Source organism: Nematolebias whitei, chromosome 2, assembly GCF_014905685.2.
Source record: "Nematolebias whitei isolate Nwh7 chromosome 2, NemWhi1, whole genome shotgun sequence".
NCBI classification, from domain to species: Eukaryota; Metazoa; Chordata; class Actinopteri; order Cyprinodontiformes; family Rivulidae; genus Nematolebias; species Nematolebias whitei.
In genome coordinates, this window is record NC_056499.1 from 14,636,322 (window position 1) to 14,653,407 (window position 17,086).

General features: G+C 46.1%; 1 protein-coding gene across 1 annotated transcript in view; it reads right to left on the bottom strand.

Moving 5' to 3' along the window:
- fbn1 (fibrillin 1) overlaps positions 1–17,086 on the bottom strand; it is an 86,112-nt gene that overhangs the window by 27,508 nt on the left and 41,518 nt on the right. The window contains exons 24-39 of the mRNA XM_037697109.1: positions 16,815–16,940; positions 16,503–16,730; positions 16,310–16,435; positions 14,977–15,105; positions 13,108–13,233; positions 12,605–12,730; positions 12,399–12,521; positions 10,734–10,859; positions 10,169–10,294; positions 6,302–6,424; positions 5,949–6,071; positions 5,741–5,866; positions 5,078–5,200; positions 3,757–3,879; positions 3,490–3,657; positions 338–406 (exon numbers count right to left, since the gene is read on the bottom strand). Of these exons, the coding sequence (XP_037553037.1) occupies positions 338–406; positions 3,490–3,657; positions 3,757–3,879; positions 5,078–5,200; positions 5,741–5,866; positions 5,949–6,071; positions 6,302–6,424; positions 10,169–10,294; positions 10,734–10,859; positions 12,399–12,521; positions 12,605–12,730; positions 13,108–13,233; positions 14,977–15,105; positions 16,310–16,435; positions 16,503–16,730; positions 16,815–16,940 (2,091 nt within the window). The remainder of the gene's footprint in view (positions 1–337; positions 407–3,489; positions 3,658–3,756; positions 3,880–5,077; positions 5,201–5,740; positions 5,867–5,948; positions 6,072–6,301; positions 6,425–10,168; positions 10,295–10,733; positions 10,860–12,398; positions 12,522–12,604; positions 12,731–13,107; positions 13,234–14,976; positions 15,106–16,309; positions 16,436–16,502; positions 16,731–16,814; positions 16,941–17,086) is intronic.

The window sequence follows — 17,086 nt, forward strand, 5'->3', positions numbered from 1 at the left end:
TGTGTGTGTCTGTGTTTACATCACACTGTGTGTGTGTCTGTGTTCCATCACACTGTGTGTGTCTGTGTTTACATCACACTGTGTGTCTGTGTTTACATTAGGGCATTAACAGAGTACTCGAGTAATCTACACATCGATTGCTAGGACATCTAGCGAGGTTAAAAATGTAACGTTGAGTATCCGTAGTGACGTCATATTATGTGACCACCGTATGACCGTAGGGAGCGGTGTTGCACTGTTGCAGGTCACAGAGTATGGTGTACCTGTATTGATTGTGTTGTGTGTATTTGTGTTTCTGTGTGTGTTTGTTGTGTTTGTGTGTTTGTGCCTGTCGAACCTTCCAAGATGACTGTTATTGGGTTGGGTCTGAAGCCTTCTCCCCCAGGACACAAAGTCTTGTAGTCAGCTGCAACACAGGACATTAATCAAAACCAGAACTAGAACCAGAACCAGAACCTGTCTCCGACACAACTTTATATGAATATAAGAGGACAAAATGGCTGACGTGTTAACGTATAAACTGCAGAAGAGCAGAACCAAATGTTAAAGCTGATGCCACAGGCTCATTACAATCACTATGGTAACCACACCCCTGTCTGTCACTCCCTGACTGCCTAATTAATGAGAGGGAGACTGCAGACTCAAAAGTAAGCTTCAGACAAATGGTGTCTGCTGAGAAGCAGGAGGTTCTGATGGTACCACAGGCTGTGTCTGGTGGTTCTACAGGATTTTCACTTCCTGTTTGGAGAATATTTAAACTAAAACGAAACAGAGTTTGAGGAGACTTGGCTGTGACCTCTGACCTCTGAGAGGACACCATCAGTCCTGCAGCAGAGACACTCTGAGGAGACGGAGACAGAAAGACTGAAGTTTGAAGTTTAATTTCTTTATTATTATTATTAATATTATTATTATTATTATTTATGTGAGAGTAAGAAGTTTGTTTGCAAACATCAACTCAAAGTCAGTCAGGGTGAGGTGATCAACTCTAACCTGAAGGGTTTTAATCTGTCAATTCCTCTGTCAGTAAAACTTCCTGTGACCCGTTTAAACTGTTCTGTTCTGATGACATCCAAACATGAACACTCAGTTCAGCAGGATATCATTGATGTTTATGGGAAAACATTTTTTTTTCACCATCTGACACTCTGAAAACAAAAATCAGAGCTGATTATTTCTGATCGAGACACGTTTGGATTTGATCTTTGTTTGGGTTTTCACACAGCAACAGAGGAAATGGAAAAAAAAAACTGTATTGAAGATGGACAAATCTTCTACGTTCAGCTGTTCCCTCTTCAGGGGGCTCTGCAGTGAGTCCTCCTCCACCTCACTCTGTCCTCTGTCCTCACTCCAACTACCTCCATGTCCTCTCTAACTGCATCCATCTCCTCTTTGTCTTTTTCCTGGCAGCTGCATTTCTAACATCCTTCTACCAATATACCCACTGTCCCTCCTCTGGACATGTCCAAACCACTGTCCCTCCTCTGGACATGACCAAACCACTGTCCCTCCTCTGGACATGACCAAACCACTGTCCCTCCTCTGGACATGACCAAACCACTGTCCCTCCTCTGGACATGTCCAAACCATCTCAGTCTGACCTCTCTAACTTCATCTCCCAGTTGTTCAACCTGTGCTGTACCTCTGAAGATCTCATTCCTAATCTTATCCATCCTTGTCACTCCTAAGGAGAACCTCAACATCTTCATTTCTGCCACTTCCAGTTGTCTCCTGTCTTTTTGTCCATGTCTCTGTCTCCAGATCATAAATAGCTGGTTGACCTTTGCTGCCACCCTTTAGTCGCCAATCCCTCCTGAAACGTTTCTCCATCATGTGATGGACGCGGAGGCGTAACGAGCTGATAGTTGTGCTTCAGTGTTTGTAGACTGGAACCAACAATGTCAGTAAAGTTTGTTTGCAGGATTTGCAGAGACTGGTTAAGAAGACGTTTTATCTAATCAGTTAGTCCATAGAGCTGAAGTCGTGACTTCCAGTTTCTGCTGCAGCAGAAGGCATTTCCTCCAACTGAAAAGCATGCGTCAGTGTCTGCCCCGCTCTGCAGCATCTGGAGCTGGTTGGATGAAACCGGCTCCTCTTTACCAGCATCAATTACAGCAAACGTCCGTCGCACGACAACAGGATGTGGCTGTTTGTTGGCATCTAACTGCTGATTCACAGCTGATCAGGTTGGTGCTGTTCCTTTCATCAGTTACACAAGAACAAACTACTTCCTGTTCCCTTCACTTCATCCACAGGAGAGTTTACTACTCTCATACTTCTATAGCTAAAACCACATGTTTACATACAGCCCATTAATACACACAGAACAAAACATCTCCTGTTTCAGGTCAGCTAGGAGTCACTAAACGATTTCTGTCCATCATAAGAGCCTGAATAATGAGAGAGAGGGAGTTACTGTATTTACTTTCTGCATGGTCACAAGTTTACATACACTGAGCCCGAGTGATGATGTCGTGGCTATGGAAGCTTCTTATTGGTTAAGAGCCCAGCATACTCCATCCGAAGCCGAACAGATGGATCGTGGTCACATGGTCGCTGGACGTTCGTTTTCACACTTTTCATCGTCCACGAGACACGGCGCAGTGCTCCTGGGAAGCCCCGCCCCCTGCAGTATACATCATCGCAGGTTTCTTCCTGTCAGAGTCTCCTTTCTGTCCCTGCAGCCACCGTTTGGCCACAAATCTGTCATGAAGAAAGTGTCACGCTTTTCAGCAGACAGACTCCTCCATGGACGATGTGTGCACAATCTCCATCCAGGACATTTTGGACATTAGATGAATGTTGATTGACGAACACGCCCACAAACTTCTGACCAATCACACGATACTTGGAGTGCAAGCCTGGGAGAAAATGTTCTGCGCAGGCCTTGTGTCAGGAAGGGGCGGAGCTATTCTGAGAATAAAATGATGCATTTTTTGTCACGTAACTACATCAATGAGAGCTGATTTCACCGCTTCAGATGGAGATGCAGAGAGCTTTAGATGGTCAGAGTTAATCAGAGGCACATCTCAAACACTCGTCTGATTTCTTTTCATTTTCCCATGATGCCTTGCAAAGAAGCAAAAATACCATGGGCCTCCACACCTGGTCCATCCTTGGGGCCAAATTCTAGATGTCTAAAGGTTCTTCTGTTCAGACAAGTATAAACATCACAAAGAATTGACCTCAGCCACAGGAAATGTGTGAAAAGACAACAACGCTGACTCAGACCAGTTCTGTCAGGATGAACTGGACTAAAGTCCAATAAATTGTTGTGAGACACTGTGGAAGGAAACCCAGAACATTAGACCTGAGTCAGTTTAAAGACGACGGTACCTTTCACTCAAAACATGGAGGGACACTTTTGTGACTTTAGTATTCAAACTTTTAACAAATAAAATAAAATCAGACTGAATGTCCTTCTGCATCTTTTCATCCAATGGATGGAACCATCAGAGTCCATCTGTACCTGAGGTGGAGCTGACTCACTTGAGTTGACGGGGGGGCAGGATTCACACGGCGCCCCCCAGCCTTGGCCCTTAGAGCAGCAGCAGGACGCCTTGGAGACTCCAACACCGATCTCATTGGAGCAGTCCAAGTTCTCTGACGCATCTCCTCGTGCACGGACATCCCGGTAGCAGCTTCCAGAGCGAGTGTCTGGGGGGGTACACACACACGCACACACACATACATATAGGTTCACTCCAAGCTACCTCCCACCACCACCCGTCTGCAGGGAACTGTGTGGAGTCTCACCGACGCAGCCCACCCCAGTGGGGTTCAGCTGGAAGTCCGGGGGGCAGTTGCAGTTGTAGCTCCCGGGGGCGTTCACACAAAATCCGTTAATACAGAAGGTCGGGTCGGCACATTCGTTGATGTCTGGGAGGAGACGAGAGGATTTTCATCTTCATCGTCTGAACTCTTCTGCACATTTCGTGTTATTTTAACTGTTTATCAAACCTTCGGCTCTTTCTGGAGATGGCTGCTCTGGCTCTTGGTTTTTATTATTTATATACGCTGTATACTCTCTACTCTTTTAATTCAATTTCAATTCAGTTCAATTCAGTTTTTTTATATAGCACCAAATCACAACAAAGTTGTCTCAGGGCGCTTTACAGGAACATTCACATTTTAACTTTTAACTTTTAGGTAGCCTTCATTTGCTTAATTTTTTATTTTTTTTATTTATTTTTTTTTTTACGGTTCTGATACTTTTAGCTCCTAGCTTCCAAGCTTTGACTTTCAGATTTTAGTAAGCCCTTTTCTAGTTTTAGCTAGCATTTAGCTACTGACAGCTTTTAGTTAGATATTTGTTACTTTTGACTTCTAGCTAGCATTTTGCTACAAGGTACTTTGTGCTGTTTTTACCTTCAGCTAGCATTTTGCTACTTTTAGCTTTTCTGTAACCTTGTTACTCAAGTTTCTAGGTATCCTTTTGATACTCTTAGCTTTTAGCTACCCTTCACTACTTTAAATTTGTATCTACAGTTCTGCTATTTTTAGCTTCTAGTTAACATGCTTAGATTTTTGCTACTTTTAGCTTGTCTTGTTACTTTCATCTTTAACTAGCATTTTGCTACTTTTAGATTTTAGTTAACCTTTTGGTACGTTTGGCTTTTAGCTAGCATTTTGATACATTTTGCTTCTAGTTTGCTTTTTGTGCCTTTTAGCTAGTTTTTCGCTACTTCTAGTTTTTATCTATGGCTCTGTTACTTTTAGCTTTTAGTTAACCTTTTAATATGTTTAACTTTCAGCTTGCTTTTTGCTACTTTTAGCTAACCTTTTGATACTCTTAGTCTTAGCTAGCATTTAGCTACTTTTAGCTTTCTGCTGAGTGTTTGCTGTGAGTGTTTAACTCCTTTAGCTCTACCAGCTCAGTTTCAGCTTCTACAGCACAAAGACTCCAATTTGTCAGAAAAGTTGTTTTATTTTGTAGCTTCCATTGTTCTCATGTCTCTTTAAGGTTCTTCCTTCAAACTCAAACAGCAGAACCATTAAAGACAGCAGAACCATTAAAGACAGCAGAACCATTAAAGACAGCAGAACCAGTAAAGACAGCAGAAGCGGTGGCTCTCACCTGTGCAGTTTCCTCCGGTCTGGTCCAGTTCGTAACCTCGGTTACACTGACACCTGAAAAGACCCGGGATGTTCTGGCATCTTCCGTTTACACAGATGCCCGTAAAGGTACACTCGTCTATGTCTGAGAGACACAGAGGAGACAGAGGTCAGAGACAAGTCCACTTCAATATCATGAGGACAAACGAAAGCAGGTGAGACAAAGAGACGGAAGTTTGTCTGCTACAGGACAAGATGTCATCGAGCCAAAAAACATGGCAGAGTTTCTGTCAGAGCTGAAGAAGAACCGAAGATGTGGTCTGAGGTTCAGAGGACAGTCTCAGAGGACAGTCAGTCTCAAAGGACGGTTGAGAGGACAGTCTCAGAGGACAGTGTCAGAAGACAGTCTCAGAGGACAGTGTCAGAGGACAATGTCAGAGGAAAGTCTCAGAGGACAGTGTAAGAGGACAGTCTCAGGGGACAATCTCAGAGGTCAGTCTCAGGGGACAGTCTCAGAGGACAGTCTCAGAGGACAGTGTCAGAGGGCAGTCTCAGAGGACAGTCTCTGGAGACAGTGTCAGAGGACAGTCTCAGGGGACAGTGTCAGAGGACAATCTCAGAGGACAGTGTCAGAGGACAGTCTCAGAGGACAGTGTCAGAGGTCAGTCTCAGGGGACAGTCTCACCTTCGCAGGCCTTCCCATCAACAGAGCTGATGAAGCCCATGTCACACTCGCAGCGGAAGCCTCCGGGCAGATTCAGACAGTGTCCATTTCCACACAGGTTTCCATTGTCTGCACACTCGTCGCTGTCTGCGGGGACATTTGGACCACACCTCCGTCAAACACGTCCATCACATGGTCTTTTAAAAAGTGCTGCTGCAGTGTGTGCCACCTGAGCAGTAGAAGCCGTCTCCAGAGAAGCCGTCCTTGCAGGCGCAGCGGTACGAGCCCATGGTGTTGAGACAGTCGGCGTTGTTGCTGCACATGTGAGTCCCGTTGGAGCACTCGTCCAGATCTGAGAGACAAATGGACAAAACAACCTTTGGACACACTTAAACATCTGATCCTCAAAGCCCGTTTAGATTCTATAAGACGAAGATAATTTTAAGACAGGTACGGTGTCAGACATGCCACATACATTTTGGAGTTTTACGGTTTTATTTGACCTATTCTTTTAAAACTCACAACTTTAATTGTTTATTTTTTAGGAGCACTGCCAGGCAGAGACACCGTGCGCTTGTTTACCTGAACATTTTATGCCGTTGCCGATCCACCCCGGAGCGCAGCTGCACTTGAAGCTGCCGGCCGTGTTGGTGCACGCCGCGTGCCTGTCGCAGTTGTGGGCTCCGATCTCACACTCGTTGATATCTGAAAAAAGAACATGAACATTAGAGGGAAGCAGACTGGGCTCTGGTGGTCTCGTGATTTGTGTCGGTCTCTCTGGGTTCTTGGTATCACTGATACCAAGTTAGTTCGTTTAAAGACTAGCGCAGGTTTCTGGTTACTCAGCAGCAGGGCTTAATCTGAGCCGGATCCTGCCGGAACAGGATCCGAGAACTCTCTTATTTTGATAGGGTGTGTTCCAGTAACTGTTTACTTGGATCCAGTAACTCTCAGACTTACTAATAATAAAGTTATGAACAAATATGACTGCCTTGAAAGAATAAAACTTATATTGGATAAGTAAACAGAAAATAATTACATAAACACTCATTTTAAACACAACAGCTACTTACGACTTCATTACATACCACTTCAAGCAGCATTTCTGCTTCTACCCTTAAAAAATTTCCACCCCTAAAGGAGTGGTGGGGGTGAGTGCCGAGCTAACCAGGCAGTCATACGTGGTCAGGAGCCCACAGGCAGCCGCGACAGACGGAGGAGTCGGGCTCAGAACCATCAAGTAAGGGGGGGGGGGGGGGGGGGGCTTGACAGAAGCAGAGTATTTATAAATGTAAGTAAACATAGGTGTTTAACAACCCGTTAAAATATACCAAAATGCAGGAAATTGCATCCACTTGTTTCTTTTTTTTTTTTGGGGGGGGGGGGACACACACACAGACCCACCCACTATTTGCATTCTGCTCTCAGAGATGTTCCAGTCCTGTTCCTGTTTCACACTGAACCTGCAGCCTGATCCAGATCTCATCACTAACATCGTTTGTATCTTTTTTGACCCATTTGTTCCCAAACTCCTCAGCTTTCAAAATAAAAGTCTGAGACTCTGAACCCGAATGCTGCAAATGGAACTCATAAGACATTTAACAAAAAATAACGTATTGCCATTTCTTGGAAGATTTAAAGTTACTTTAATCTATGTAGACCACTTGGTGTTTCAGGACCCACAGGGGGGTCCAGCTTCAGGAAGCAGAACTCTAAGCTTCTGGTTGTGGCCCTGGATTGTAATAAATATGTGTGGAAAAATGCCGGGAACAATTACTGAAGTTCTGAATGTTCCTCAGGCAGGTCCAACATGAAGAGTGCACAACAATCTACCAAGTACCAGGTACCAGGCTCCGAGCGGAGCCAAAACAACTTTCTGAATGTCAACGTGTGCCGAGCTGGTGCTGCAGCTGTGTCAGCGTGGCTGCGTGTTTGTGGCGTGTTCCTGCACATCAAAGGAGCCATGAACTGAGTCAAGATGTGAGGATTTCACAGCCAATCGGGCGCACGCCTCTCATTTGTGAGGGCGGTAATCGTGTCAATGACAGATTAGAGCTGCTGCTTTACAGCCTTCCTGACTGAGCCTCCGGTATATTTACGCTGCGTCTGACGACGAGGTAATATGAGGGAGGCAGCACACCAATCTGCCTGGATTACAGGCAGAATTAATGACATCTCCCCCCACCCCCACGCCTTTGATGACAGGGAGCACAGCAAACACACGGAAAAGCAAAGAGACCGCAGCACAAAGAAACAGGGTTAACTGGGATCATTTCTGACAGAAGAAATTAAACAAATAAAAGGAAGAGCAGGAAATTATACATCTGTGAACGTTCCAGATGAGTTATAGATCTGTTTCCTGAGACAACACGACTCGGCTGAAAAACTACCAACGGTTCTGGAGTCCAACGGGGGTCCAACTGTCCAACAAGTCAAGTGTGGACCATGAGCCCAAACACAGCAGCAGATCTACAACAGAACGAGTCAGATAAAAGAGAACTGACGTGCTGCGACGAACCAGTCAGAGTCCAGCCCCTCCTGACTGAGACGCTGTGGTGGACCTTCAGAGAGCTGAGCAGAACCCTCAGTGATGGAAAGAAGAGTGGACCAGAACTCCTCCAGAACCGTGAGAGAGGCTGATGAAGTCCTACAGAGAACCACTGAGGTTTCTGCTGCTGACGGAGGTTCTGTTGGGTCACAGGTTCTGGTTTCAATTCAAAACTAGTGATCAGAACCAACAGCAGCTGACCCAATACAAGAAAGAACTGTGAGGACCTTTGAATGAGGACAGAAGAGTTTTTACTTTAGATAAAATCCTGGAGAAGTCCTCCAAACAGCCCAGCTGTCAGTCAGACCAGGTCCATCCAGGATGAGTCCGAACCAACAGGACTCTGACAGGGACCAGGACCAGTATTCTTACTCAGTATTTCTGTGCTCTGGAACCAGATCAGGTGATTACGTGCTGCAGGACCGTTCCAAGAGTAACGTAATTTTTAATGAAGGAGGAACACAGGAACCAACAAAAGGTTCAAGTGATGTAAGGTGGTGACCTCACTGCTGCTGCCAGTGCATGTGCACATGCACGTCAACATGCGTGTTGGTCGTCAGCTCAGACAGAAGCAGTTGGAGGAGGAGGAGGAGGAGGAGGAGGAGAAGGAGGAGCGCACTCAGCACGAGAAAACTGGGAAACACCTTTTCATGCTCACATCTCTCCGGACTAACACTGTTGGAAACCTACGCTGACGTATTGGAGACAAGAAGAAGAAACAAAAAACAACGTGCACGGCCCAGATTACAGTTTGAAACTGCCGTGCACGGCCCAGATTGCAGTTTGACAAGCCGTGCACACAGCGACGGGCCGTGGGTTTTAAAACCCCCTCCACTGGACTCGCTGCTCACTTGGTTCCAAACACCAGAACTCTCGTTTTCTCTCAGTTTTGAGTCATCGGATTTAGATTTAGACTCAGTCACCTCCAGTTTCACCAGCACAAAGTTGGCTTCATTTGGTCCTAACCTGTCTGGGTGTCCTGTCCAGGTTTCCTGCAGGGCCACGGTTCTGGGTACAGGAACCCCTGATAGTACTCAGAGTACTCTAAAGCAATGTTTGTTTCTAGTAAATATACAAACCAGAGACTCCAGTCATGCTTTAATCTGGGCACCAAACCCTAAATAAGATAATCATATTTCCAGACCTCCTGTGGAGACTGGACTGGACTGGTCTATGGTTGGTCAATGGTCTAATGCAGGGGTGTCCAGACCTGGTCCTGGAGGGCCACTCTCCTGCAGGTTTTACCCGTTTCCTGCTCCAGCACCTGATTCAGTAGCTGAATCTCCTCTTCATGTTCGGCAGAAGTCTGTTGGTCACCCGTTGATTTAGATCAGGTGTGTTGGAGCAGAGGAACACCTAAAACCTGCAGGGCAGTCGTCCTCCAGGACCAGGACTGGACTCCCCTGATCCAATGAACACTAAGCAGCACCAATGGAGTTTCTGCTTGAGCAGCTAACAACAAAAGGTGCTGTGAGCTTTCACTGAAGTTATCTTAAACTTGTAGTTGGTGTGTTGGGCAGAGGAAGAACCAGAACCCCGGACCCATTTGGCTTGTTTAGCTGCTCAAACGGTTCAGAACCACTGATTTAATGACATCAGGGAACTGATGGAGTTCATCTGAGAACCATTTCTGGCCCGCGGGCCATGCGTTGGCTGCATTTGGTTGAACATTAAAGTCAAGGCTTGAAGTGGTGAATTATTTAAAAGTGAATTTATCTTTTATTTACAAAAACATGAGAAATGCTCGACTTGTTTCAGCTCAGAGTTCATTCTTTTAGAAAAATGTAAACGCTGATGTTTCTCCACGTTTCTCCGCGCTCGGTTTTGATTTATCCGGACCTGGAAAACACTAAAACCAAATTCCAGACTTTTGCAGGCGTCCATGAGGCCGCCGGACTCACCTGTGCAGCCGGTGCTGCCCTTGCGGACAGAATATCCCAGGTCACAGTGACAGATGAAGGAGCCCTTGGTGTTCTCACAGTTCCCGCTCAGACAGATGTTTGGGTTCAGCTCGCACTCGTCCACATCTGCGCCGAGCAGGAAACAAGGAAACCAGCAGAACTTCAATAATAAAAAGCTTCATGGGAATTAATAAATCTTTTGTTGATTCTTTCTGCAGCTGAGTCACAAATAAAAATCACATCCTGTTCTTTAGCGAGGCTATAAAATGAGTTTCCTCAGTTGCAGCAGAACCCGTTTGGGCCTTCTGACATCAGCTTTTTGTTTAGTCTTAGTGGAACCAGGCGTCTAAATGTCACACATTCCTCCGTGTTCAGCCACAATAACACAATGTTCACGGCGTTTTAAACCAGCAGCAGCAACAAGCCGCTGCTCCGAGAGGCGCCGAGCCACCACGCCTCGCGCTCGTGACTCACTCTGGATCCCCCAGATCCCCAGAGGATCAGCACATCGTCTCAGAGAACTCAGCCTGCTGGGTCCAATCAGGACAAATGTGTGCGCTGTTACCCAGGCAGGTCTTCATGTCCTCCGAGGACATGAAGCCGTCGAAGCACAGACACTGGAACGCCCCCGGAGTGTTGGTGCACTGTCCCCCGTCGCACACCTCGGGCGACTCCTCACATTCATCGATATCTGAGGAAGGACCAGAGAGAGAGAGGCGTGTAACCAGGAAGCTGAAGCAGAACCATGGGGAAACGGGTCAAAGAGAATTTCACAGCATCCGCGGGAACGTGGCTGACGGTCTGGTGTTTAATAACAGAAATGTTAAAGCCTCAGTGCAGTGTTTCCCCTACTATTATACAGGCGGGGTGCCCCACCCCGTCTACCGAACCGCAACCCCCCAACCACCTGTCGGCACTGACATAATGCTAAGCTAGATGCTCGTAATACAGGTGCACTAGCTAAAAAGCTAAAGGCAGTCATGAACCCTCACGCTGAACACGCCCCCCCCCCCCCCCCCCCCGACCTGCTCCAAAACTGTAAAACTGTCAGTGCAAACAGTGTGCAGCTCTGGACTTGTCTCTGTCCGGCCCCCCACTGACAAAAATCAGACAAGATGAGCGCCCCACCATAAGTTATCTAAGGGAAACACTGCATTGTGGTTACCATGGCAATCCCAGACTGCATCTATCACTCCCTGACCACTAAGGCGGTCTGTGTGTAAAAACTCCAAGTCGGAGCTTTAAAAGTCTTTTAGTTCACAGGTTTGTTTTCATGTTTCTACACTGAGACATGATGGTTTAAAAAAGACTAACTTCCTGTTGGACGAGAAAAGTCTGATTTTGTTTATAATGTGCACGTTTTGTTTCACACAATGCGATCCAGGACAAAACTCAAAAGAGCAACAATAATCACCTTTAATTATTGATCAAAGCTACTGGTTCAAATGTTCCAGTGATCGGGTTAGAGCAGGGGTGTCAAACCCACTTAAAAGGGGGCCACAATTAAAACCGTTTTCAAACTATAAGGGCCGGTTTCAGAATCTACATTAACTCAAGTTAGATACCAGACATCTTTTCTTGGTTGCAGGTTCCTCAACAAGAGTTTGATTGGTCTCATTTGACGTTCTCTGTTGTACTTTTGACATCATATTCAAATATTACTGAAAAACTTACAGTGATAAAAGTATTTTACATTTAAAATAACATCTTGGGGCCAGATGAGACGTCAACGAGGTCCACATTTGGCCCCCGGCCCTTGAGTTTAACACATAGTGAAAAACAGAACTTTGTGCTGTGTTTGGATGAATCAGTGCCATGAGCTGCAGCGAAAATCTAAAATGAGTTTGTCGAGTCTCACTTCATACCCAGCGCCTGACGTTTTCTACCAGCTGGGTACGAAATGGTTCCTTCTAAAATGTGTTGAACTTTCAGCCTGCTGCTGCAAAATTATTCTTATGGTTGACTTCTTTCAAGACAGACGCTGCTTGGTTAGCTTTCGTCTCACTTGATGTTTGTCCTTGTAAATGTTTTTGTTTACATGTTTGTTTTTAAGTTCTCGTCTTCTTTCCCCTCCTGTTTGCCAGGTCACAGTAGTTTGTAGTCCGTCCTGCCTGGTTGAGTAAAGGTTAAATAAACAGCAGTGGAAGGATGACCGGACCTGGAGTTGTCACAGAACCAAAGCTGAGTCTAAGGAGTCCAGTAGGAGGCAGACAGCCGTGCTGAGACTCACCGGTGCAGGTCCTGAGGTCCGGCATCAGAGCGTAGCCGGCGCGGCAGCTGCACTCGTAGCTGCCCTCTGAGTTGGTGCAGAAAGTCTCACAGCCACCGTTCTCGATCGTACACTCGTCAATGTCTGAGCAGCCGAGAAATGAGACGGAGCAAGAGTCAACAAAGAAATCTGAGAGGAGAACCGTCTGAGCCAAGTTCAGAACGTACCGACACAGCCCTGCCGGTCTTGGGTGGATTTGTAGCCCGTGTTGCAGACACACTGGTACCGGCCGATCATGTTCACACACTGACTGTTTCTGCATAGCCTGTTGCTCAACTCACACTCGTTTATATCTGGAGGGAACAACACAAACATCAGATTTTTGTGCACAGAAAACAAACAAACCTTCAGGAAATCTGAATCTGTCTCAAACGCTGCAGGAGGAAGACGTCAGTGCTGGGAACAAGACTCACTTCTATTAGGACATCAAGAAAGAATAAAAAAATACAAACTTTAAAGAACAAGTTCATGGAATTACATCTGTCTCCATGCAAGTGTGGTTGTCTGTTAGCAAAATATCACACGATTCATTGAATGAATTCTAAAGTAAGAAGTGGATCAACATCCGTTGAACGTTTGGAGCCACATCTCTCTATGAGAGACGAACAGTTCTACCTGGAGACATCCATCAGGGAGGGGTTAGATCAGAAGACCAAATCAGGTTTCTCACCGAGGCAGGCCGAGCCGTCGGCAGCGATCTCGTGTCCGTCGGGGCAGACGCACTGGAAGCTGCCCTCAGTGTTCACACATTCACCTCCACGGCACAGCAGGGGGTTCCTCTCACACTCGTCGATGTCTGACAGTGAGAGAGACAGACACAGGTCAGAGGTCGCAGGTCAGGGACAAGGTCAAAGGTCACAGGTTTAGAGGTTGCAGGTCATGGGACAAAGGTCAGAGATCACAGGTCAGGAGTCACAGGTCCATGGTCTAAGGTCAGGGGTCGCAAGGTAGGGGTCGTGGATCAGGGATCGCAGGTCATCGGTCGCAGGTCAGGTATCACAGGTTGCTGGTCAGAAGTCACATGTCAGGGGGTCGCAGGTCAGGTGTCACAGGTTGCTGGTCAGAGGTCGCAGGTCAAGGGTCACAAGTTAGGGATAGCAGGTTAAAGGTCAAATGTCAGGGGTCACAGGTCAGGGGTCACATGTTGCAGGTCAGAGGCCACAGGTTGCAGTCCAGCAATCACATGTAAGGGATCGCAGGTCAGAGGTCACAGGTTAGAGGTCGCAGGTCAGAGGACGAAGATCAGAGGTCACATGTCATCAGAGGTCGTGTCGCAGGTCCATGGTCTCAGGTCGGTTGTTGTAGATCAGGGTCATAGGTCAGAGGTTGCAGGTCATTGGTCACAAGTCCGTGGTTGCAGGTCAGGTATAACAGGTTGCTGGTCAGAGGTCACACGTCAGGGAGTCGCAGGTCAGAGGCCGCTGGTTGCATGTCAGGGGTCACAGGTCAAGTATTGCAGGTCAGTTGACACAGGTCGCAAGTTACAGGGTTGGAGGTCGCAGGTTAAGTTTTCATCAGCAAACACCTCTCCTCTCAGCAGCTCACTAGTTTCTAACTAGTTTCAGAAAGTGTGTGACCCCGACAGACAGGAAGTACCTGTTTCTATCCTCTAATGCACTGAGTACAGTATCTCTCATTTTAGTTCATTCACAGAAGCTCTGTGTCACAACTTAGCTCTGATGAGAACGTTACTGATGAATGAGGCTGTTTTACCCAAACAGAAAACAATTTGTCACAGCTCATGGCTGCACACAGAGATGGTTCAGATCAGCTGACTGGGTTCACTGAAAGTTCTGGACACAAAAAAAGAAATAAAAACTAGACAAACAGCAATTACTGTCATTCTGAAGAAGCTGAAACTGAGTTGGTGAAGCTAAAAGTAGAAAAGCATTAACTAAAAGCTAAAAGCAACAAAATGGTAGCTGAAAGCTAACCGTAGCATGGGAAGACAAAAACAGAGCCTGCAGCTGCAGTGGATTTTAAATAAATCTGTTTTTGAACAAACTGAGGACATCGCCATGTGATTTTGTAAGAAAAAAACTTGTAAATAAAGTAAAATATTTTAAAGAGTATAACATTTATAAAAACTCAAGAGTGTTGGCAGCCATCCCCTGAATGAGCTGAACATTTTTACATGAAGTCTGCAGAATCAGAGCCAACGTTCTCACTATGATCTTTAAAATCATCTTCTTTGTGAGGACATTTGGACGGTCCACACCGGGACTTTTCTGATCATTGCTCCTCATGCATGAAGAAAAGAACACGGGCTGCTAATATCAGATGACATCATCCACCTCAGCAGCCTGTCTCAGCCCCTCATCAGGGGTTTATGACAGCAGGCTTTGGATCCAGAACTGGGACCATGAGGCGGACCCTCCCTGTAGCTGGAAATCATTAAAGTCTGGATGGGCTCTCAGATATGGACTCTTTAACGAGGCGCATCAGGGAGGGGCTGAACACATCAAGTATGCATATGACTGAACCACAGCTGATCTGGGTTCTGCATATTTAGTGGGTCCAGATGAGGGGTTTTACTCACCCATGCAGTTCTTCATCATCATGAAGCCGCTCTCGTAGCCGTCGAAGCACTCGCACTCAAAGTCTCCGGGCGTGTTGACACACCGGCCCTGTCCACACAGGTCCGGGGAAATCCGGCACTCATCAATGTCTGCAGGGGACGGTAAAAAAGTAAAACAGATGAATAATAATTTAAGATGCAGAAATTATTAAAAACAGGAGAGTAAAGTTCAGTGCAGTGCAGACAGAGCAGGACAGCACTAAAGGTTTGAGAAGAAGCCAGAAAAGGAGACAAAATGGCTCCTTCAGCAGAAACATTTCACTTGACTCACAGCAGGTCTCCTTCACTGAGCAGGAGACAGGAAATCATCCAGACTGTACTGTCTTCTGTAACTAAACCAACTGAAGGGAACTGGCTCTCACGGGTCCAACAGAATCAGGTTCACATCAGGCTGAGAAGAGCTGAACAGCAGATCAACTACTGATTTACGAGTATTTAAGTTTCTTTCAAAGTTTATTCTGTTATTTTTAATGCTGCTTAATTTATTATTTTTGAGTTCATCTAATTTTCTCCAGTTTTTTTCCTGATGCTTCATCAAAAACTGAACTTTTTGCCGTACATTTTACACACATCTGAATTGAACGGGTGCGTTCCTTTTCAGTCAGCCGGACGACAACCCGGGTACAACTGATGACGAGCAGAAGTCGTTAATCAGATCCAGTCACTTCATTCAGCACTTCTGGATCTTGGCAGACAAACATTATGTGTTGTTTACATCGATCACATGTTTTGACTGGTTTAGCTTCTGGAAATGAGCGAAGCATTCAGCTGATGTCCCACTGGTGCAAACTCCACCCACCCAGCTTGCCACTTTGTCAGTCGGACTGCTAAAGGTGCACAGCCACAGAGTGCAGGACTGTGGGGGCTTTGAGATGATTTACGTCTCAAGAGGAAACAAAAAAAAATCTTTGTTTCTTTCTGTTGTTCGTCACATGCTTATTTTATAGTTCAACACTTTGGTCGGCCTTCTGTTTATGCTTCATAAATGAAGCAATTGAAATAAACAAAGTTGTATTTTATGGATTAATGTCAGCTGCATGTTGTGACATTCTGTCCACATAACTGTCAGATCTGTGTTTCTGTAGAAGTTTGTGTCTGATTTATTAAAGATTATCATGTTCAAACTTCTCTGTGCTCTTTCTCCTCTCCTCCCTGGCAGCTCCACATTCAACACCCCTTGTCCAATATATATGTCCACCGTCCCTTCTTTGGACATGTCCAAACCATCTCAGCATCTCTACCTTTGTCTCTAATTACAGTTTAGTTTTACCTGACGACCACCAGTAAAACTCACCTGTACAGTTTCTCTCGTCAGAGTCCAGCGCGTAACCGTTATCGCAGCGACAGCGGAAGCTGCCGATGGTGTTTCTGCACCTCCCGTTCGAGCAGAGCGTGTTGATCATCCTGCATTCATTAATGTCTGCAGAAACAGACAGTCAGGTCTTGGACCACAAACAGCTCATGGCGGGTCTCAAACAGCACTGTACCTTTGAGGAAGGGTCTGCCGTTGATGAAGTCTCCTCTGTGTGAGAATCCGGGGCCCCGAGGACAAAGCTGAGCAAACTCTGAAGTCCCCTTTTCTGGACATTCGTCACATTCGGGGCCCCAGGCGACTCCGACGGAGCAGCAGCAGGCATCCACGCGGTGCTTCCCCGATATGGCCAAACCACAGCGCTCATCATCATGGGTCAGGTAGCAGTGCTCTGTCCGCAGGTCTGCAGGGCCACAACACACTGTTTACACACTCCACACGCAAAAAGATTAATCGTCAGTGTCATTAGTTAAAGCACAAGACTCACCGATGCACGTCCTTCCACTGATGTCTACGGTCATCCCAGGGGGGCACTGACAGAAGAAGGAGCCTTGAGTGTTCACACATTTACCATTGATGCAAACACCTGGAAACACCTGGCACTCGTCAACGTCTGTGAGTCAACAAAAAGAAAACAAGAAGAAGATCAGGACAGCAATAACAAGATAAGAACAACAAGATCAGGACAACATCAACAAGATCAGGACAACAACAACAAGATCAGAACAAAAACAAGATCAGGACAACATCAACAAGATC